Genomic DNA, 22,828 nt, shown 5'->3' on the forward strand with positions numbered 1-22,828 from the left:
CATAATTGAGAAAATAATTTATTTAGAAAACAACATTGTATGAAATTATATGCATGTCAGTTACTGGCCTCACTGCCAGAAAATGATCTGATACAATATATTAGCTTTAATGTGAAAATACAAGTGCACAAAAAACTGACCTAAAGTGATGAGCTATGGCAAATATTTGTGGTATGTGTTCCTACGGCCCTTTTGTGGAACCACAAGAGTGATTATTTTACAGACAGCAGTTTACAAAATGTCACCTAAATGACTTTTGACACCAAAGAGAGACATACTTTGCTTAACTGTACATGTTGTAACATTGCCCTTCTGAGGGGATCAGTTTCCATTGTGGCACACACACCAAGATGTATACACCGGCATGTTGTAAGGCTTTTTGGATAAAAGGTGTCCCACAAGTCCCATGGACACAGAATTGGATTCTATGGTTCAGCATTAGAGGTCGTTACTGTGCACACTGCACATTTTCACTCTTGATGCTGTGTTGTGCAGAAAGCTTATCCATCAATGTCCAAGCTCCTTGAATTGGAATGAATATCCACAGCACTCAACACCTCCAGAGGTCCATCTTATTTAGGCGAGTGTGGAGGTTTTGTTCATCCAGCTACAATCAGTTCTCTGGTTCAGATTTGTGCTACAGTTTTACAGTCTCTGTACATTTGCAGATTGATGTCCTAGCATTCTATTGTTCTCGATAGCTGTGTTAGCTTGTGCTGGTTGTCGATCACCTTCAGGTTCTGAATGTAGTGTCGGATGTTGCTGGGCAGAGGGAGGCCGTGGTCTGAGTCTGGATGAGAAGAAGAAATCATTTTTGACTCAGCAGATGTTTAAGTGTTTGTATTAGTAAATCTTCCTTTTCATTTATTTTGCCAGAATGTGAGTGATGTGAATTTGAAAAGGATTAATGTGAAAACAAGAGAAGCAGTAAAACAGTAATCAGACTGCGGAGCCGCACCATTAGCTACAGGCATTACGTACAAAAAAAGCAATGAAAAACCAAACTAAAACTGTGATTATCATAAAATAAACTTAGCTTACAGGAATTACAACTGGATACAACAGTTAATGATATGGTAGATATAGCTTACATGTAGATATGCGAGTAGCAGGCCCTTCCAGAAACATCCGATCTGCCAAGCCCCTCTGAGGAGATGATGGCACTGCAGAAGAGAAATAGAAGTTTACCTACCTGATACATCCTACGTGTGTCATTCATAGCCAAAACCCAACATTAACCATTTACTTCAACATGAATGTGCAACTGTTTGACCTTTCCTGAATGTGTACAGTGTCCTAAATATGAAGGGTATACCCTTGCCAGTGCTAGTTGTATGACAAGCTCAACTGGATCACTCACCATAAGGCTGGCTTCTGCATCCTCGTACGATTTTGACTGTCTTGGCAATCATGCGCTGTGAGAATGGGAGGAAAAGGAAACTTTTTAAGTTAATCTCACACTGAGGACGAGATGTGAGGAAAATAATCGAGCCGAGCAACGTTACAAAAACATATTTTTGTTTTACCATTTTCTCAAAATTGACCAATTTGTCTACATAGCTTGGATTTCCCTCATTGATGAATGTCATGTCTGAACATAGACAGGAAAAGAAAACATGTCAGTGATTATTGACTTAATTTATATGACATTCACATCTAATGCTGTATAGATGACACTGCTGGTATCTGTTACCTTTGAGCAGCAGAGGCATGAAGGGGATGTAGGGAGGACTGAGCTTGGCCACAGCCAGTCTGTAGGACCTGTGGTTGCGTGAGGGATCCTAACAGGAGCAGAAAATAAACGCAGAGCACCATTATGTAACACTTCATGTTAAAATTAACAGAAGATACTGTAAGCTGCCTTTGAAATGTAGGAAAACTATAAAGAGAACAGTACATTGAGAGTTTTGGGACATTGATGAAATGTATTGAAATGAGAGCGCACAGTGTAACTTACCATTAACCTCTCATAAGCACAGTAAATTCTTTTTGTCTTGCTGGGGATTCTCTGTAATAGACAATACCAAGCAAATTGTTGCATGAGTCATTACAAAAGCTTTTGTTTAGTAAATGGCGACACAACATTTAATATCATCCTGAATGTTGCATTCAGGGGTTTCTCACCTCCCAGGTCTTGTAAAGCCTGTGTACTGCACTGTTGCTCAAACCGAACATCACAGCGAAGAATGAATTGAGATTCTTCTGCTCCTTTAATCTGTGACAGAGAAGACACATGGTTATAAACAATTAGGTTTCAGACTGACAAAGTGCTGTTCTTGAAGTGATTTTTGCAAGTTTTAAAGATTAAATGCAAACAAGAGTATGAGTCGACAGCCACGCTAGCGGCTCTGTGAGGCTATATTTTGAGCAGTGGTGCTTGGAGCTAAATGCTAACATCAGCATGCTAACATGGTCACAGTGACAATGCTAACATGCTGATTAAGCAGTTATAACATTTAGCGTGTTAGCATGCTAACATTTGCTAATTAGCACTAGTACAGCTGAGCCTGATTGGAATGTCATTACTTTTCCAGGTATTTGGTCATAAACTGAAGTGTTGGACAAATTAAAACGTTTGGCGCTAGAGCAAAAGTTAGGTGATTAGGTCATTAGGATGCTCTGGGAATCATGAATGTATGTACAAAATTTTGTGCCAATCCATCGGAGATATTTTAAGTTTTAAGTGAAAACTTTGACCTGCTGGTGGCAATAGATGAAAAGTCAAGGGATCACGAGGTCAGTAGGCTTCATCCTCTGGGGACCATGAATGTTTGTACAAAATTTCATGGCAATCCATCCAATAAACAAAGAGATATTTCAGTCTGGACTGACTGCCCTATATTGATATTATATCAAAACATGGTTAGGGTTTTATGTAACTAACTCTTACACTGCAGCAATCTTTATGAACTTCTTGAGCAGAATGGCTCGTTTCACCAGGTCTTCACAGAGGCACAGCTCAGTCACCACCCAGTACTGCACCTCATTGAAGCGACGCACAAACCGCTCCAGGTTAGCTGTTATGGCGCCTGGGAATTTATGACGGCCGAATATGTAGTAGACAAGCTCCACCTGGAGAAACAGAAACAATGAGTCACAACCACTGACATTAATTACACACACTGTGGAACAGAAATCTGCAAATAAAAATGAGGCCAGTTTTACAGGTGACTTAATGATTGTGATTTGCTTCAGAAACATGTGAAGCATGCAGGAAGTGTTGCACTAGAGGATCAGATTATCTGATGGCAAAGCCACCGCTGTCAGTGTGACTCAGATACATTTTTATTAAAGAGATACCCAGTCCTTTGTTGAAATGAGGAAATATCTGAATGGCGGTTTCAGTTTTGGCTTTACTTGCATGATACTGGAGCTTAGCCCTGATGAGACATTTGAAGTGTAAATAAGAAAATTCCTCTTTGTTCTGCATCAATTAGTTTATATGCTGTGGTCAGATGTAAAATTTGTCAGATGTGCTGAGTAACCTCATGCATGGCAGTGAACAGTTCCCAGTCATAATTGGCTAGTTCATTGGCGATGTCTTTAGAGCCCATCTGTTCGAGGATGTCAGTTGTTCCTCGCTCTGGACCCTGCTGCTCCTTCAGGGGCATCTAGAAGAAAGAGACAGAGTAGGAAAGAAAATTAACACATAGAAAATTGTGGGGGGATGTGCCTTTGAATGCTTTCTGGGCAGGTAATTGCTTTAAACCAAACCACCACGGCAAACTCAACTCATTTCATTATGTTCATAAATAATGAACATAATGAAAATATGTCTGAAGTGACAATATTTCCTCTTTTAATTTACAAACAATTTGGTATGGAGGGCACCTATTCCTCACCAGTTGTTCCACTTGGCTGCTTGTGCAGATGAACAGTCTCTCGTTGAGTCCCAGGGCTGTGTAGACTGCAGAAGCATCCAGCTTTATCTGAGCTCTTTCTGTGTGCATTTAATATATCAAAAACTAATTTTCAGCATAATGAACTGACAAAGAACGGTAGAAAATCTTGAACATGACTCAGGCTAGATTGGAAACCACATTAATGCTGACTGCTTTAATCAAACAATTTTACAGGAACCGGCAATTAAAATGAAAAATGCACATTTAAAAAAAAAGAAAGAAAAAGACAACAGTCCCACCTCCCGTGGAGTTCATTTTGACCAGGATGTGATCTCCACCAGGTTTGACTATTGCTGACATCACATCCTGTACAGATGTGTTCACTGGGAGCATCAGAGTGAGAGGTTTGTTGTCTGGCTTGTAGATTTCATAAAGCACTGCACCGAGACGGGACAGAAGCCAACATGTCAAGATATGTTGATTTGATAATTGATGATGTGAGTAATGATGTGTGACACTCATAAACAACGCCCACAGATACATGAGCTCATCCATTTCCATGTAGTGATAGAGATCAAAACAAGTTCAGTGCATTGATGCTCATGTACATATACAGTATCACTGATTTAATTGATTTACTTGTTCTAGTGCCTGGGCCTTACTCACCTTTATCTTGTGCTCTGATTGGTTGTAACCTCCCCACTGCCTCCTCACAGTTTGAAAACCAATCAAATTGCTGGTTCTGTAGATAGCATCAGAGTGACTCAGCAAGTCAGTGACATTAAACTGACAAATGACAGCAGCATGACATTCGAACTGTTTTCTCATTAAAATGTATCTCTGATATTAATATTCTGCACCCAGCTGCCATCTGCAAACGCAAAACCTACATGAGGACGCTTACCCTGCTCAGTGACTGAAATCCATTCTCCAATCTGTAAAGATATTAAAAGATGAAAAACAGCGTTAGATAGTATGCTGCAATATTTATGACTTGAGAAATTTTGTAGAAATAGCAGATGTTATAAGATAATATAGAAAATTTACACTTTTGTTCTCCTCCTTTCCCTAAATTGTTCTTTCAGCATGCTGGACAGACGAAAGTCACCTGCCACCTCCTTCTTCATCCTCTGGAAATTGAAAAAGCAGAAACATAATTATTGATTCTGCTCATAAATAAAATCTATATTCTTAAAATGCAATGGAAATATTCCAATACACAGAGTACACAGTGAAATAAGGATGTAATCTCACCTCCAGAAAGTCCAAAGCAATAGGGTCTTCTTTCAGCAGAAGGCCATACAACGCCACCCACTGGCCAATCAACTTCACTACCTTCTGCTTGGTGTTGAGAATGTAGGCAGCCTTCTCCTGATCTGAACCCTCAGAGAGCTCCGCCTGATAGGTGCAATGACGGTTAAGGGGCATAAAAAGCTTTACAAAGAAAGAATCTGAGACAATTACGAGACATTATATTTAGGCAAAGTGTAATTTACTTATGACAATTAAATGATCTGTTTGTTTAAACTGCGAGCAGCAGCAGGAGCAGTGGCAGTACACATTATCCTTATCATCAGCATCAGCATCACTGTGTATTATTATTGACCATCACAGGATATTGGTGCTGTAGTGAGGGACACAGCTGGCTGGAGGGCATGAAGACTTTGTGGGTGAGCAGAAAGTCGCTCACACAGGGATCTGCAGGGAGACAAACAACACAACAACACACAGTTAACTAACTAGCTGACTACAGTAAGTCTTGATCATCTTGAGTCACTCAATAAAACAAGGGAAAAGACAAGAAGATGCCTGCAGGCTCCCACCTATAGCATCATTTCCATTAGAGTCCAACTTTACTGTTTCCAATAGGTGTTCCAGGATTTTCTCAGGTGTGCCTGACATCACAGTGTACCTGCACAGAGCACGACAGAACAGAGAAAGAAAAATATTATTTTTTCCTAACATTAACATTTCCTTTGTATTGCTCTGTATGCATGCATTGTGCTTCTTCATTTGTGTTTTACTTAGTGCCTGATAATGTAGTATAATGTTACTTTTATTATAATTGCTCTGCTTGCTTATGTACTATTTAAATGACCCCTGATTTACATTCCTTTTAAGGGATTCCTGCGTAACATCTGTCCAGTGATTACAGATGAACAAGACTGAGTCTACAGCCAAGCTAGCAGCTCTGTGATAATTGCTAATTGCTAACATATCTTAGTGTGTCTCTTGATATAAACTAACATTGTAAGAAATTGGTAAGGGTTATCTTCACAGTTCAAATTGCAAAAGAAAGAAGGGAGATGGACGTTTCAAATGCAGTTGAATGGTAAAAAGCCGTTCAGCCACTGTGGAGATATCAATGTCTAAAGTCAAGAAAACTGTCTAGCCCATAAATTTGAAGGAGTAGGTTTCAAGGAGTATAACATCAGTAGACTATAAGCTGTAGATGGTGATTTCAACATATTAAAGGTCCAGTATGAAGGATTTAGTGATATCTAGCGGTAAAATTGCACTTTGCAACCATTTGAATACAACTCGCCTCACCCTCCTGTTCCAAGCCTGTAGGAGAAACTATGGTGGCCGCGAAACTCGCGAAAAAAACGAAAGCCCCAATCTAGAGCCAGTGATTGGTTTGTCTGTTCTGGGCTACTGTAGAAACATGACAGTGCAATATGCCAGCCTCCGTGAAGGAGACCCGCTCCCTATGTAGATAAAAACGTCTCATTCTAAGGTAACGAAAACACAACGATTCTTATTTTCAGGTGATTACACACTAATGAAGACATACTTATAAATATATTCCATTTCTGCCAATAGCTCCTCCTAAATGTTACATACTGGACCTTTAGTCCCGGGAAACATACATTGAACATTTGACCTAGGGAAAAAACATTGCTGAGAACATAAAACCCTTTTAAAGGTCTCCTTAATGTGTCATATGAAGACGATATTGAGCTGGGGAACATAGGACCCTGGGAGCATAGATACGCTCCCCTTAGTTTAGTGCATTAGTATGCTAACATTTGCTAATTAGCTCTAAACGCAAACTACAGGTAATGTGCACTGTATCTCTTAAATACACCGATAAATTAAAAAATTTGACACATTTGATGTAATCATTGCATAGTTTGTCTTGCAGATTCCTGTCCTGGTGTTTACAGCACTTGGCGAGTTGGCAGTAGCAGTGGTGTTGGGCCAATTACAGATCATATGTTTACTATAAATAAATAAATACTATAAATTGCCTTGCCTTTCAGCTCATACTATAACTATGTCATAACTCTTTTGTAACAAAATGCTTAATGGCATCAGGTCCAAAAATCTAATATTGGTTGGGCTCTTCAGATAATAAGTCTTGGTTGGTTGGTCACGTCATGTTAATTCACTTTTATGTTTGCCCTTCAAGACAATAACATATAACGATAACAAGTCATTCAACAACGCAGGGTTGAAGTCCATTTCTTTTCTGGCTGTCAGATAACAGTCCATTAATAAGATATTAACCACATTTGACAAAAAGATCTGTATACTTGTCCATTGTTGTGTTATGATGACAGAATGTAACAATAGCAGTGTTTGTGTTTTGGTGTGATACAGTATCTGCCCACACCCAGGTAAAGTGTTTAAATGATTGAAACCTGCTTGCGAAGTGACCTCAGAGGTGTGTGCGTCAGAGTTTCTCACTTGCTATTGCTTCCTGCTCCTCCCTGCTCGGCCAAGTCGGTGCTCTTCTCCAGCACCAGCACAGTTTTCCCATGCTCTTCAAGTCGCACTGTATTAGCTTCAACATCCTAAAGGACAAGAAATACAGATGTGGATGACGACCCAGACAAATACATATATAGTATATTTGTGGATCTGAATTTGTGGTGCACACAGAGAAATAGACCTGCAGCTTTTATACAGTCACATATGGCCTTAAATGCATGACAACACTTTACTACATTGTTGACATTGTCTGACAAAAAAGCCACGGTGCTGCACATATAGTAATTAATAAAGTTACTCAGACAGACCTTGAGGATGCGTATAAAGTCCTGTTTATCAACACGAAGGAAATGGCAGTTGTCTTCTCTCAAGATGATGGTGGCAGCACGAGGTGCATCATTCAGCAGAGCTAGCTGCCCAAAGTCCTCACCCTCATGTAGTGTAGTTACCAGGCCCTGTATGCACACAGTACTTTCAGCATTACATTATACTAGCATCCAATTCCAAGGCAACAAGGCATTTCATGAGTGACAATTATTATTTTTGCAACCAGTAAATAGATTTACCTTCCCATGTGTGATCACATTTACAGAGCCTTTCCAGATGATGTACCAAGAAGTACCTTTGTCCCCCTGATTGAACACTACATCACAAAAAACATCGGTCATTTACACGTCTGTGTGAAAAGATCATGTTTACAGGGCACCCTCATACAATGGGCTTTATTATGTATGTATGACTTTCATATTCAAGACCAGATGGGCAAAGGGAGAGATGAGAAGAGCAAAAAAAAAAAAAAGACACATGATGACCTGATTGCCGCCACTGAAGTAATGAATCAATCATGACACGAGGATGTTTGAATATTCCTGATGTTATACATGGTTTGGTAGAGATAATATATCTGAAATGCGTGTTGTGCAGAAGAGGATGTTAAGAAGGCATTTGTGTACATAAGAACCATGCCTTCTGAGTTGTCAAAACAAAAAAGACAGACAAAGACAAAAAGAAAAAGCTCCTGGCCTCTGTGCCTGAAGAAGGCCATCTCTGGGAGGTCAGTTTTTGACTGTCCACATGCCTGAAGAATCTCTTACAGTAGCGTTATGATAACCTTAATTGGCTTATATGACGATATGTCAAGCTTGGGACTGTTAATTACTGACGTTAAAGCTCTGGGACTACTCGTTCTACTAACCTTACTAATCATTGTGCCAACGATTAAAACACAAGTTCATCTCCTCAGCCAAGGTGCCAACTAAACTTTTACTTTAGCCCTTGATGGTTCCATTTTCTTTATGCTAAGATAACATTAGCAAGGCTAATACTGTCATAACTACGATGTAATTAGCTTTTGGATTTGTTTTGGAACATGAGACTAGTTCATGAAAGACCTTCTGTTGACATAGCAATGTCATAATTCTAGGGTGACTTTTCCCCTACATCCTCATGCTAAAATTGACTGAAAATCCACATTTTAAAGCTGATATTTTTGTCACCTTTTTCCTTTTTCACCCCTCATGAGTTTGCATCCCTGAGTGTGGTTCAACTACACAATGATACTGTGTGTGTCTCCCTGTGTATGTAGCAAGGCTCTCTACCACCCGAGCTCAAACGTCAGCAAAGCTGTCACACTCACAGACTGTTCCGGCCTTGGCATGTGATTCAAAGACCAGCACCGCTGCCAGCTCCTTACGCACCTACAGGCACAACAGGGCAAGAAATGAGACTGAACTGCATTGATAACTCCTGTTTTCATTGTTTCATTGTTATACTCCATTGGTTCTTTGGTCAAAGTAGTTTAAGAATCAGAGGAAACTGGATGCATGGTTTGGTTGATTTTCTGGTAATAAATGACTGCTATCACAAATGAACAAACATGGTAGAAACATTACGGGGCACATGTTCCTGTATTTTGAATACAATGTCAAGAGTTTTATGTTTCTGATTCTGTTTGTGAAAGAAGAACTCTATCCTTGAAAAGAGATTCAAATGGAGCTCTCTTATCAAATTAAATTTAAGGTGTACTATCACCATATACAGTGGCTTTAATCATAAGAACACAGATGTCAAGAGCAGTTAGTAATAGTGACTGACAGAGGTGGAGAGATGAGCTGCAGCCTTGACATGGAGCAGCTCCTCATAGATGACCTCCAGGTCCTCAGCACTCCTCTGACTGGGGCTAAACACAGGGAGGTTGAGACAACAGGTGTAATCAACCACAGAGGCACTTAATTTTTTTTTTTGAAAGATGCTTGATGACAAAATCCAACTGCATTGGTTCCTTTGAAAGGTTGTATGAACTTTATAGGACTGTCATATATGATAACTATGAAAAGGACTTTACTAACTAGGTTATACTACATATACAACAGGTTTTCATGCGTAATAGTTACATAAAGGTTCAACATACTGACCATTTGCGTAGAATCATAGTGAGCAGAGCATCGGGGCCCAGCTGAGACAGCAACGACAGACCCTCCTGCAGCTCATCCTCCAAGTCCTTGTCATTTGTTACGTGGTTTAGGCCACACTCAGAGTCCTGGAAGCGGTAGAACTGGGTGTCCTTGTCATGGAAGTTCAACTCATGTTTCACTTGATTGAGACAGGACATGGGGGGTAGATAGCAAAAAACACATAGATCAATATAAAAAAAGGACACAAAAAAGAAAATAAAAGAGTAAATGTTGACCTTAAGGAGAATTTAGTTGTCATGTAGTAACTTTACAAAACTCCAATGACAAGATACATGGAAATAAGTGCAAATCTATTCTGAGTGATCCCCTTCATTTCATGATGAAGCATTTATATCCTGATTGGAGTGGTCTCTTCTGGGAAGACAGTGCCCCGTCCAGATCGTGGTTAGTAAACACTTGACTGAGTGAGAACACATTGTAAAACATATGCCCTGGCAGGCTCAGTCACCAGATTTTGAGCTACTCAAGCACTTCTGGAAAATTCTTGAGTGCAGCCTGAGACATTATTATCAGAATATATTAAAAAGTCCCAGAATATGACAGGATTTTTTTGTGGAATTATTTCACATACATCTAGTCCATGCCAAGGTGTGAGCTCGCCCAACACATGACAAATATTATGCTAATGTGTCCTTAAGTTTGGCTGCTGGCCAAAGGTTGGTAAGTAAAACTGTCTGGTGTGATGCACATCTAAGCAAAGATGGATTTGTACATTTTTCTTAATTCTGCGAAATTCAGCTCTTTAGTTCTTACCATGAACAAGGATTCCTTCATCCACCAAGACCTGCCACATTCCAACTGCCTGGCTTCTTGATTGCAGGCATTCATTTTGTTTCATCAGCCAATCAACAAGTTCCTTACCAGAGCAACATTGTCTGTGAGAGAAATTTAACATGTGAATTTGCATGTAATTTGCAGAGATTGTCACATTTTTAACATGGAAGACATCATAACCCCAGTGTGGGTACCTGTATGTTTTGAGGTGATACTTTCTATCTCGGATCAGACCAGGGTTCCTCTCGATCATAACGCTATACACTGATCTCGCTGCCTTCACGACACGATCTGAAAGAAACTTAATAAACATGAAAAAAAAAGATTAAGCAGATAAACTATTAGTCTTTCTTTCACAGACATTAAAGTGAGTTGTGTTCCCTTTTAAGATGTGATGAGACAGGGTGAGAAAGAGTGACAGACGGCTGTTTACATAAAGGTGGAGGATATATAACATAGGCGGTCTTGTTTACTCAAACAGCCAACTTGTGTGTTGGCAGCAGCAGAGTTAGCAAAAGAAACAAGTGTGCATGTGTGTGTGTGTGTGTGTGTGTGTATGAAAGAGAAGGAGACAAGTTTCTTTCCCCTCAGCGTAAAGATTATGTGTGATGACACGCACGTCAACAGCGTGAGTGGAGCTTTCTGTGGGGGATGGAGTGTAATATGGGGTGTGTGTGTGGGTTGCAGGGAGGTGAGAATGTGTTAAAAATGGCTATGTTAAACTCTCCCACACCTCGCTCAGTTCCCAGCCTCTACAACTCATTTTCTGGCCAGCATGCAGCGACAACAAACTTTCACTTTCTGACCACCCTCAATGTATTTCCTTTGAACGTGAACCTCTCTCGATTCTTTTCCCCCTCACTCCCACCCGCAGTCACACATACACACATACACACAACTCACTGAGGTCAGGTCTAAAATCCAAAATGACTGCAGACAGGGGTGCAAAACCTGTCAGCCACTGATGCAGAAGCAAGGCTTATGTAACACCAATGTGCTTTGTTTGTGGCTGTAATGCGGCTGTCCTATTTCAGGCCTTTTCATGCTTTACAGTATGCTCTGCTTCTATTTCAAAAACAAATCAGATCAAACTACCACCCAACAATCAATAATTATTGTCTTAATGATTGACAAAAGTAGACATTTTTATTTTGCTCCTCCTTGTTAGACTTCCCCTCTCATATCTCCTGTACCCAGTCTTGTGATTCCACATGTGACTTAGACAGTTGCCTGTTTGTTCTTTGGATTTTCCTCAAGACACTTCTATTTGCCCAAGGTGGTGGTCTTGAGATGCACACAGAACTGAAGAATGACCATGTCCTATATTAGTTATTATATTATATTCTCCTTAAGTGGAGTGGCGATGTAAGGAGGCCAGTGTCAGAAACTGCCAGCAGCCTTTGCCTCCTCAAGTTTTCAGCAACTCATTCACGATATAAAAACGCCTGCTGACCTTTTATTGATCTACTGACCCCATGCCTCGATGACGCCAACACCACCTTTGCTCTTTCACCTGGACGGGGGGCCATGGCACATGCTTGTTAGATCCATGTTCACGCAGGACTGCTAATTATAATGTACAACTATAATGGACTACTGTGGGTAACAGTTCAGTACACATTTAACCTTTCATCCCCACATCGGCCTGTTCCCAGACCTGACATCAAGAGAGTAAATGTGCCCCAAGGCGTCTGCTGTGCCCCACTGGAGTTATGTTGTCTAGAGGTCACCAGTATTCCCAGGGGCCCATTTTCCCCTGGGACTCCCATAGTCGCATTCTCAGGCATGTCAGCTCCAAAACTTATTTTCTTGATGGGGCAATTTTCCATTACCTAACCCTGTCCCTATAAAAACAATATCAAAAGCCATATTTGACTGAGGGGGCCTAGCCCTTGCCGCTAAACCTGACCATCATATAAAAATGCAGAAAACTAAAACATTTTCTATTTCTGTAATTCATTTCAGTGCTGGTTGTCTGTGGTGGGCTGCGTGTTGTTTATTATCTGCATGTAGGGCATCTAATCGTGCTATCTAGACCCTAACTATAACCCACTGGTAATTGTTCTAACTGAGAGTCTCGAATTACAGAGTAAACACCTTTCCCAAGTACAATACAAACTCAGCTAGCGTGCAGTGATCAACACTGATGTATGGGCCATCTGTGAGGTTTGGACAGGCGGTCATAAGCCATTTTATGACTGGGGACCATTGTGCTATTGAGGTAATTTAAGTGCCTATATTTTAAAAAAGTGCCTTAAGACTTCTGATGTAAAGTATAATAATCAACTTCATATTGGTTTACGCTTAAACTGTCAAACTTATATGATCTTTACCTATGGTTCTAAATTACAACACCCACTGTTTTGCAGGGCTAGCTATAGAACAGCTGCACAACAGCCTGTTCAGTTTACTCAAACACTCTTCAGCAGGGCATATGCTTACTATCACACAGGAGTGAACACATTGTCATTTGGTTGGAAGAAGGATGTAACAGTCTTTATCACAACACAATCACACTATCTATTCTGTGTATTATTTTCTTTAACTTCAATCTCCTGGCTGAAAGTGTTAGTCATAAGCTGTGTGTAGTATGTGGTTTGGTTTGATGCATTTGTCTTGTGGGGTGGAATGATGATGAGTACAGTTATCCACTGTGTGTCTCCTTTGTAGGTGAGACATTTCTCTGTTTCTTACTCTGTGACCTTGGTGGGCCGTGTTGTGTGAGAAGCAGCTACAGATGAACACTGTGTGAGGAGCTTAACGCAGCTCTGTGGACTGCAGATACCTGACTTTTCCCCTCTCTCTGCATGAGAAAAATTCAAGACCACACTTCTGAAGGCAACATTACCATCTGGCAATACATGACTGATATGGGTAAAATGTTTTTCCAGGCCTTTGATTCGGTCATTTGGCACCATTTTTCAGATCTTTCAAGTTGTATCTGTAGTTTATGTGAACCTACACCTCTGACCTACACTACATGTGTATGGGAAAGTTGCCTGAAGAACCCAAACACATTGTACAACTGTGCACAGCCTATGTATCCAATCTACAACATCCTGTACCTGCATAAGCAAAACACCTCAGCCAAACTCAAGTGAAAAGTATGTGAGAAATTTTACTAACAAAAATTACAGACTCCAGTAGCTGTCAAACTTTTGTTACACAATGAAAAATGTATTTTTAAATGTGAACAAAGAATTCTACTTCAGTGTGTTCGTGTCTAAAGAGGAAAACTATATCTTGTGCATATGAATGTTGGAGCACAATCAAACAAAAGTTATTAAAAACAATCTGTCTTATACAGTGCTATCAGAATGTATGATGTTCATTAGTGACTTTTAGAATCTGGAGCCAACACTTTGCTAAGCAACCAAACAAAGCCCCTAGAGGTCAGCAATACCTGCCTCCTGCAGACACGATTACTTTATCCTCTCTATCTTCTCACTCCAGCACAAGACAAAATGCACAGGCATCGATTCTTTTGGGATTGAAAGATACTCTCTCTCCCTCTATGTCTACTTCTTCTGTCTGGGAGAGACCAGTGATCTCAAAAAGGATTCACTTTCCATTTCAAACCCTGTTATCAGTGTTTTAAAGGTTCTCTCCTTGGCATTCTGTTGAAGAAGCTGGCATAAAGCGGTGTGAGGGGCCTGGGCTGGGTGAGGTAGGGCTCGGGAGGGTGGGGAGGGTCAATTAACTGAGGGCCCTTGAGTGCCCTTTAGACTCCTTGTGACTGTTTGCCCCGCTAGGAATGTGTTTTTTAAGACTCGCTTGAGTAGTAATGCAGGATATTATAACAACAAAAGAACAAGTTCAGCAGTTTGAGAGGATGCAAGCGCTGCAACTCTGGATGATAGCAGAGGTCAGTATGACTTAAAGCCACGAGGAGAGAGGGAGAAATCCAGGCTGGTGTTAGTTTAAAGACTCAGCTTCAAAGACTATGCCAACCAGCGTGGATAATTAGCAGAAATTGTTGAATAAGAAAATTACAAAGGATATCACATGACTTACTATAAGATGCTAAATAATAATTAGCCCTGATGACCAAACCAAAGAAAATCCAATCATATTTATTAAAAATGTCAGTTTTAAATAATGCTGGAGGAGACAATCCATATTTGCTTAAGCACTAAAACTTCCTTGCTTGTCCTCTGACGTTGTGTCTCTTCTTTTGTTCAACAGGATTTTAAAAACACCAGTGAGAACATTGGATTATTCTCAGCTGTGGGGACGTGATTTACCAAAGTATAGCTCACCATCTCCGGCATACACACCTGCTTCATAGTGTCCTTTGAATCCAGGGCCTCTGGCAGCGGAGTCTAAAAGAAAGAGAGACGTTACCACCACTGAGCCATTTCTGCATCTCTGAAGCCTCTGAAATAAAGCAGACGACTGCTTGCTTTGGACCGACATTCCACACGAACTAGCCGGACTGGTCGTTGATGATAATCTCGCTGTGGTTACACCAAATAAACATATATAACCAAGCTGGACTGACAGATAGAAAGAATAATTATTTTCTTTTCGTTTGGATGAAGATCAACACAAACACATTATCTCAACCTGTGCTGTGTTACCATTGTCTCCAACATGATGCGGGTGGGTGTAAAGTGTGTAATGAAGTGGGAGGAAAGAGTGCACAGACATCAGCAAAGGAAAGTACAGCTTGTTGCCACGCGTTTTGTTAAGTGAAAAGGTTGCTTAACTACGGACCATCCTATCATATGAAAAGGCTTTTGAAAATCCTAACCATTTAAAGTTTAAATGCACTGCAGCAGTTGCCACAAATACATAAGTTTAGTCAGATATTATTTCTGGAGACACCCTTACTTACAAGAGTCAGATCAGCCCTAACTTAAGCCTGTTGCCATGTACAAATATTCAACATTGCCATGTCTGTACTTCGGCCTATGTTGTACTTCCTCTTTGTGGCTTGGTTTTGATGTTTTTATGATCCCTGTGTAGCTACAGTTGTCTGCCTGTATTCCCAAGGCAATTGCTTTCTGTGAATTTAATTCAGAGACCTTTTTCAAGGCAGTTATTAAGATCAAATATTTCTCTACAGATCTGGTAGCTTGTGGGTACTTAATGCTGAACCCTCACAAAATGAAGAAAACTGATTTATGGGCACCGCATTTCACTTTGCCTCAGCATTGGGTTGCTCATGTTGCAAGGACAAAATATTTACTAAATGGGATATGGGCACATGTATATAATACATGTGTTTCATTCTTTCTGCTGTATTGTATGAACAACTTGCAGACAATTTTAAATATGCTAAGTAATCACATGGCATGGCTGACACTCACACATACAGTAGCTCTCTGTATTGATCAGGAAACTTCTCAACCTAACACCACTAAAAATTCATACATATACATATACCTGTACATCTTTTAAGTGTCCTTCTGCAGACAGACTTTGTGGCATGCTTTGTCTGGTCTGCTGTGCAGCCAGCTCCGTCACATGATCATAGCCTGAATGGCCCATTGCCAATTGTTTTAACTCACTCATAAAAAAACCCTCATTAGCTCCCTCTGCAAGTCTGTTACTGTGGGTTGAAAAAACATGATATATTTTTCACTAACTGTGATTTTGGTTCTTTGGTTCAAATATTTTTTACTGAATATAACTCCATAAAACCACATATATAGCATAGTTCATATCAGTTCTGACCCAACCAAAATGACACGTGCCCCCTTAGTGAACCAAAATTTTGGAAAAACCAGAGCCCTTCCAGGTCTGTAGACACAATTAGTAACCTTTCTGAATGTGAGATCTTTTGTTCTGTTTTGTCTACATGTCTCAGCATTGGTATGCAAGAGCAACAAGGATAGTGACACGATGCCCTGGCATCTCCTAATGATGACAGCAGAATGAGCTCAGTTTCGCCACTGTTAGAGGTATCTGCCTGCGTGTGCCCAGAGAAGGAATTAGCAAATGCCTCAGTACCAGTTAAATTGTGCTCATTGTTGATATCATACCTTAATGAACAGCGATACCGGATATCATTTTGGGAAAAATGCAACTCTGCAACTCTCTGCAACTAGACAAAGGTGTAGTATGCAGTTATGAAATGTATAGTATAGTATAGCACAAACAATGTTCCCAAAGAAAAAATAATCATGTGTATAATGTCAAGTCAATGCTTTTAATCATTTTATGATTAGGGTGCTTTAATATGCTATCAACTTGAACTTAAATCTTGTTATTGGCCTGGGGAGGACATCTTTGTGGAAGTGTTCTTGTGTAATTTGTCATGTGTAAGATAATGTGAATAAACACAAACTCACTTGGTGCAGTGACAAGTTTGACATTTGAAAATATGTGTAGCATGTTACGTTGAGTGATTACTAAACTCAGATTATCAGGAGTTACAATGGCATGCCAGATCCAAAACACAATCGTCAGTTATTTACTGTTTATTGTACTTTAACCTTTTGAGCTGCTTTATGTAAAATATGACACTGGTATTTGGCTGGTAACAGCATGAAGTTCAGAATGGCGTCAGTGGAGATTTACAATTCTCTTTGACCTATTGACGCCTAAAGTCAAGTAAATTTTAGAACTTAAGAGCCTCTGTTCTGTGTCTTCCTGTGACCTGGAAACAAAAACCTCCCCTTTGTGCATTCTTCTACAAACTGAGCGGGGGTGTTGTGGTGAAGGTGAACAATAAACAATACACTATTTATAATATGAGTTTGATTTAAAAAAAACTGCTTTGTGACCTTCTTGTGTCCCCACACCCGAGCTGCTAAAACAATAGAGAAATCTGCTTCAGTCCACTGGAAGCGATCTTGAAATATTGACAAACTGCTGTTTTGGGGACCCAAACCGTGTCATAGTGGAGGTGAGAGGAAGTGAGGTTAACTAAATCCCATTGTCACATAAACACATTTCACCTGCAGTGCCTGTGTTCCTGTTGCTTTCTCCACCTCTCCTGCAACTCAAGACTGAGTTTCAGCACAAAATGAATAGATGCAATTTCCTCTATGCTGAAGGCTGGTTCTCACTTTAACAAAAACATAGTACTTTTAGGGCTATTAAACCGCCATGTGTCAAACATTCACTAAACGCCAATTTGCACAACAAATTATGATTATAATAGCTTTTCAGAAGCTACCAGCGTCTCCAGCAGTGATTTCAGACTAATTCAATACATTTACAGAGTGCATAAGTTCTCTTCTTATTACTTTACTTCTTATTAAACTATGATCTATTATTATGGATTAAGCTACCCAGCAGTATATAAAGCCATTATAAACAGCTCCATCTTTACCAGCTGCAACATTAGTGATTACACATGAATGCTTCACTAATTATAATTCAGTGATATAATATATATTGCTATGAAACGTGTCATTCTACATAATGAGTACTTTTACTTTTGGCACTTTAAGTCTATTTTGATGCTAATACCTATGTACTTTTACTTAAGTAAGCAGGACTTTTATATTTTTAGTATTTCTACTTTCTGCTATTTTAACTTAAGTAAAAGAGTAGCCTACTTCTTTCACCACTGATAATATACTGGTGGAATATTATCATCACGCTCATCTCATCTCCTGATCATCTTTGTGTGCCACTAATTCCTGTCTGTGTTCCATGATCTGCTCTGTAGTTATTTCTCTGAAGTAAACATTAAAGCAGCATACCCAGCTGATGCCTCGTATGGTCGGGGTTTCCACTGAGTAGCGGTCCGGGAACACTCGATAATTGTGACTCCGAAATAGATGCATCTTGTCTCAGATCAAAACAACCGACAAACAACTTTCCCGGTCAGAAGATCTGCACACGGACTCAGCACCTCCAGGCATTATTCACAGTAGATCGACCCGTCACCCGCTCGTTACTGTACAGCCACGACACAACACGGCGACAGTGTCAGCTCAGGACTCCGCATTTTGTCCCCCCAAATCCAGGCAGGATTTTGTATGTCGTCCCCGCATCCAAATCCACGTTTACCTCTCTAAACGTGTCCGCCTCAGTGAGGACGGAGTGTGTAATGTTCAGCCATCCGTCGCAGCACAGGCGCACTGCTAAGTTGCGTGTGTGCGCTCTTCGGCTTTGGCAAGGAAGTACCCGGAGTGATCAGACAAGACGGCCCCTCTGGCATTTTTTTAACCGCCTCATTAATGGCGTTTGATTTATTTAGCTTGACATCGATGCACTCCGATGCACTGTATGTGGGCAGGTGCGCACTGTTAAGTCTTTTACTTTAAAACATGTCCGCGAACAGAAATGTAATGTGTCTATGTCGCCAGGCTCATACTATACAGATTTAACTGGTGGCACAGATGCAGTGTATAAAGGCGACAAAAGCTGGACCTGTAACTATAAAGTGGCGAGCACAATCCCTACATAGACACGGAATGACTGACAAAGATATTTTTATAATAAACAAATTTACATCCCTGTGATGAAAATCTCAAAGAAACCACACAAACAGTCAACAGGCTCGCAGGATTGTAAACTACCTGTTGAGCTGTTCACCTGACACTGTAAATTCAGGAGACTGGGAAAATGTTATTGACGTAGGCATAATGTTCGATGCAGGCACTGTTTGGTCTAGTTTGTTCAGAGCAGGCAGCCCACATGAGCTGCAGAACTCTGCATACACACTTATCAGGTTGTCCAGCTGTCTGGCTCAAGGGTCTGTAGGCACATGGACTTGCAGATAAACAGTTTCAAGGGCAGAAAGCAGTTAAGGTTGGAGAACAGCACTAGATGTCTCTCCTCAGTAGTTTTGCTCAGTTCTAGTTCCCAGTTTGAAGACAGGTGTTTGTCCTTTGCAGAAGTGTTAAACTGTTACATACCCCTCACTGGTTTATGGATTCATAAAACTCATAATGCTGTATATTGTACCGACAGGTGTAATGTTCAGCTGTGAATGCATCTTGCTGTCTTGCTATAGCCTCATCGTTCTCTGTGTCTCTGGTTCAGACCAGATGTCTGTGGTTCAATGTTATTTCATTGACTTTATTTGTGTTGTTGTATAGAAGCAGATGACTTACATCCCCCATCTCTGGTGTACAACGTCTTGGTGGAGAACAGATGGATTTGACTAAGTTCTCCATAGAGAGGATGGCTTGAACAGTATCTGTCTGAAACACGGAGAAACAGGGTTATAATTACTTTCTTTAAGAGCCAAGAAAGAAACACAGGAATGCATTGTTGTGCCTATTTATCGGTAATTGGTCCAAGCAAAGTAAATAGATGTAAATCTGCGGACTGTCAAACAAGGACAAGGACTATTTAACTTACTTCCCGTGCACCTCCAGTTATAACTGGATCATGGTCAACTGTGCACTGCAGGCTGACTGTTATGTAAGACTTGTTTAAATCCCAGCTATTGTTCCAGTGCAGGGCTGCCCTTCCTGTACTGACCTCAATGCCTGAGTCAGTTTGCCATGGCTTTCCACAAGACACACAGACAGGAACATCCATTCGTTCCTGCTTCCCATGCTTTAGTTTGGGAGTTCCTCTAGCTGGAAAGATGTAGGAGGGCAATGTATTGGAACTGTCTTTTCTGTGCAATATTATTAAAAGTCGAGCACCTGTTGCTCCTGTATGCTACCTCTGTTTTAGACATTACTGCATCTTTCTTGGAGCCCTACTTCATTACTGCATGTGGTGAGTGAATGATGGATCACAAAGCCTAGAGAGCTCAATTCACTTTGAATCACAACATTGCGCTCCCTGTACTTTGAAGCTACTGTGAGGCATATCTGCTACAATCTCTCAGAAAAGAACAGTAACTTCTTACCAAGTTTAAACCTCCGTGGAGTCATGAGGATCCTCCAGTCACAGCTGTCCCAAAAGCCAGTATTAAAAGTAAGTGAGCGATCAAACCAAACAGAAAATACAGTGCAGCTGATACGTTTTCTGTGCTCTGGATAAACTTGTGTGACTCTCAGTCTCTTACAAATGCCTCACAGGGACTCTACGATGCAATATTAGGAATGTTCACAATGAAGGAATCCAGTTTTGCTTCTTATGACCTCCTGTGGGAATGTAAACATGATAGTTTGATAAGGAAGAGCACATTGCTACAGTCTTTGATAGTATCTGACAAAGTGACTGTCTTGATTGTCTCAGTGATGTACACAGAGGCACAAAGGTGACTGTTTCATGGGATTTATGGTACTTTTGTACCAAATATAAAAGGCTTCAGCCATACTAAAGGAGCAAACTGCTTTCTATAAGGCTAATCTACACTGAATGGGGATAATCTCAGGATTGATTTCTGAAAAGTAATGCCATAAAAACCAAGGATGGTAATTGTTTTGTGGCCCTGGGATTTAAATGAAAGCTCATTAACACTGCTACATTGTTGGATGACTTTTGTTTTAAGTTCAGAGCATGTTGTACATTTGTGACCATCAGAAAGCTCCATCTCAGGAGAGATTAAATCTAGGCTGCTGAGACTTTGATTTTGCATTTTGAAAATAAATGCTGCCCTCTATTGAGAACACAAATGCCCTGCAATATGGCAGGGCATTTATGTTCTGGAGAGGAAATCCAGGTGAGCCTCAGTCAAATTTACACATAAATCCTAAAAATGTATGAAATTATTAGATTGAGAGATTAAGAAATAATTTATCGACTGATTTCTTTCTTGTATAGGAAGCACAAAATGAAAGAGTCAAAAAACTATATAAATGTAAGTTTTAGTGATGAATGTTTATACACTTATATTTTATTACACTAGTAAACTAGTAATGTTTTTTGTGTGTTGTTTGCATCTTTCTCTCTCTCTCTCTCTCTTTCCATTTCTATATTTATTTTTGTGTGTGCGTGTGTTTCTATTTAGATCCTCCGGGAATGGGAGTGGGATTTCCTGCAACACATCTACGCCCATGGAATGTGTACTGTCTCTGATGTCCCTGTCTGGTGGTACACACACACACACACACACACACACACACACACACACACACACACACACACACACACACACACACACACACACACACACACTTTTCCTTCCTCTCCCCTGGCCAGTTAGCAGTGACAGGGAGAGACATATTTTATTCGTTTGACCCCATGGTCAAATGAGGATTGAAGCAGAAAATGAAGCAAACATGAGAAAAAGCATTAAAACAAATGGTGACAATAATTCCAAACCTCGCAAAACCTCCAGCATCGTTCAAACACCTTTACCTCTTGCTGTGTAGTCACATGGTGATACTTACCAAATTCAGTTATAGACACTAACAACCAACAAATAACTTCAACATCTTATTTTGAGAATAAACTACTTGCTTTGCCTTGAAATTTGAAACACGTGATGTAAAATTATCTGTGTATATATATATATATATATATATATATATATATATATATATATGAACTGCTCATAAAATCTTGTCAGACATATAATTATAGTTGGTCTTACATTTTCATGGCTTACCATATAAAAAATAAAGTCAATTTTCCATCTGAAGATTAATAAAATAATAATAATAAAATAATTATACAACAATTTCATAAACCAAACCAAACTGTCAGTTTGTTATATTGTTTTGATAATCGATCAATAACTCACCACTGTCGCGTCGCTCTTGTAAGATTCTTCAGCCTGTTGGTTTCCACGTTCTTTGGGTTCGCTGCTTTCTCTTTCCAGCCTTTGCTCCTTTCATACGTCCGAGGATGATTTCTCAGTCATAGCAGTTTATGTGAGTTGTGGGGAGTGTTGCTGGACACAACTTCCTGTATCTTTCTGATTGGTCATGAAGAGAGCGCATGGGCTGAGTTCAGCAGTGAGACACAGCAGTGTGTGTGTGAAGACAGGATCAGACAGTAATCAACAGCACGGTCTTTGGTTTAATTTGCTTTCACTTCCCAGCTATAAGTAAATGCTGTGGTTTTCATCTGTGACAGCCTTGACTGCAGCATGCAGTACTAACAACCACAGGAAAGGTGTGAAGCTCAACTTGAAAGCACAGATTTCAATGCTCTACGTTATGTGTATTTGCTATATTTACTGTCAAACAATTAAACATTGCTCTGAATAAATAA

At 40.1% G+C, this 22,828-nt stretch overlaps 1 protein-coding gene across 5 annotated transcripts; it reads right to left on the reverse strand.

Moving 5' to 3' along the window:
• Positions 1–5: 5 nt before the first annotated feature.
• On the reverse strand, positions 6–22,562 carry rapgef3 (Rap guanine nucleotide exchange factor (GEF) 3). 5 transcript variants are annotated; one of them, XM_044212694.1, is made up of 28 exons: positions 22,356–22,562; positions 20,574–20,617; positions 19,822–19,911; positions 15,082–15,126; positions 10,999–11,105; positions 10,784–10,905; positions 9,971–10,148; positions 9,651–9,735; positions 9,193–9,253; positions 8,123–8,199; positions 7,865–8,011; positions 7,533–7,639; positions 5,666–5,754; positions 5,462–5,540; positions 5,097–5,247; positions 4,890–4,972; positions 4,747–4,777; positions 4,509–4,584; positions 4,142–4,279; positions 3,843–3,940; positions 3,486–3,611; positions 2,891–3,072; positions 2,125–2,215; positions 1,958–2,008; positions 1,694–1,781; positions 1,361–1,591; positions 1,092–1,163; positions 6–790 (listed from the first exon to the last, which is right to left on the reverse strand). In XM_044212694.1, the coding sequence occupies exons 3-28, from the start codon at positions 19,882–19,884 to the stop codon at positions 678–680; spliced, it is 2,691 nt and encodes an 896-aa protein (XP_044068629.1). In that variant the 5' UTR covers positions 19,885–19,911; positions 20,574–20,617; positions 22,356–22,562; the 3' UTR covers positions 6–677. The 5 variants fall into 5 exon arrangements, with proteins under 5 accessions (XP_044068629.1, XP_044068628.1, XP_044068630.1 ...); XM_044212693.1 differs by lacking the exon at positions 20,574–20,617 and having other exon boundaries at positions 22,356–22,561; XM_044212695.1 differs by lacking the exons at positions 19,822–19,911; positions 20,574–20,617; positions 22,356–22,562 and adding an exon at positions 18,463–18,926 and having other exon boundaries at positions 1,361–1,415; positions 1,527–1,591.
• Positions 22,563–22,828: the final 266 nt, after the last annotated feature.

Source organism: Siniperca chuatsi, linkage group LG10, assembly GCF_020085105.1.
Source record: "Siniperca chuatsi isolate FFG_IHB_CAS linkage group LG10, ASM2008510v1, whole genome shotgun sequence".
NCBI lineage: Eukaryota > Metazoa > Chordata > Actinopteri > Centrarchiformes > Sinipercidae > Siniperca > Siniperca chuatsi.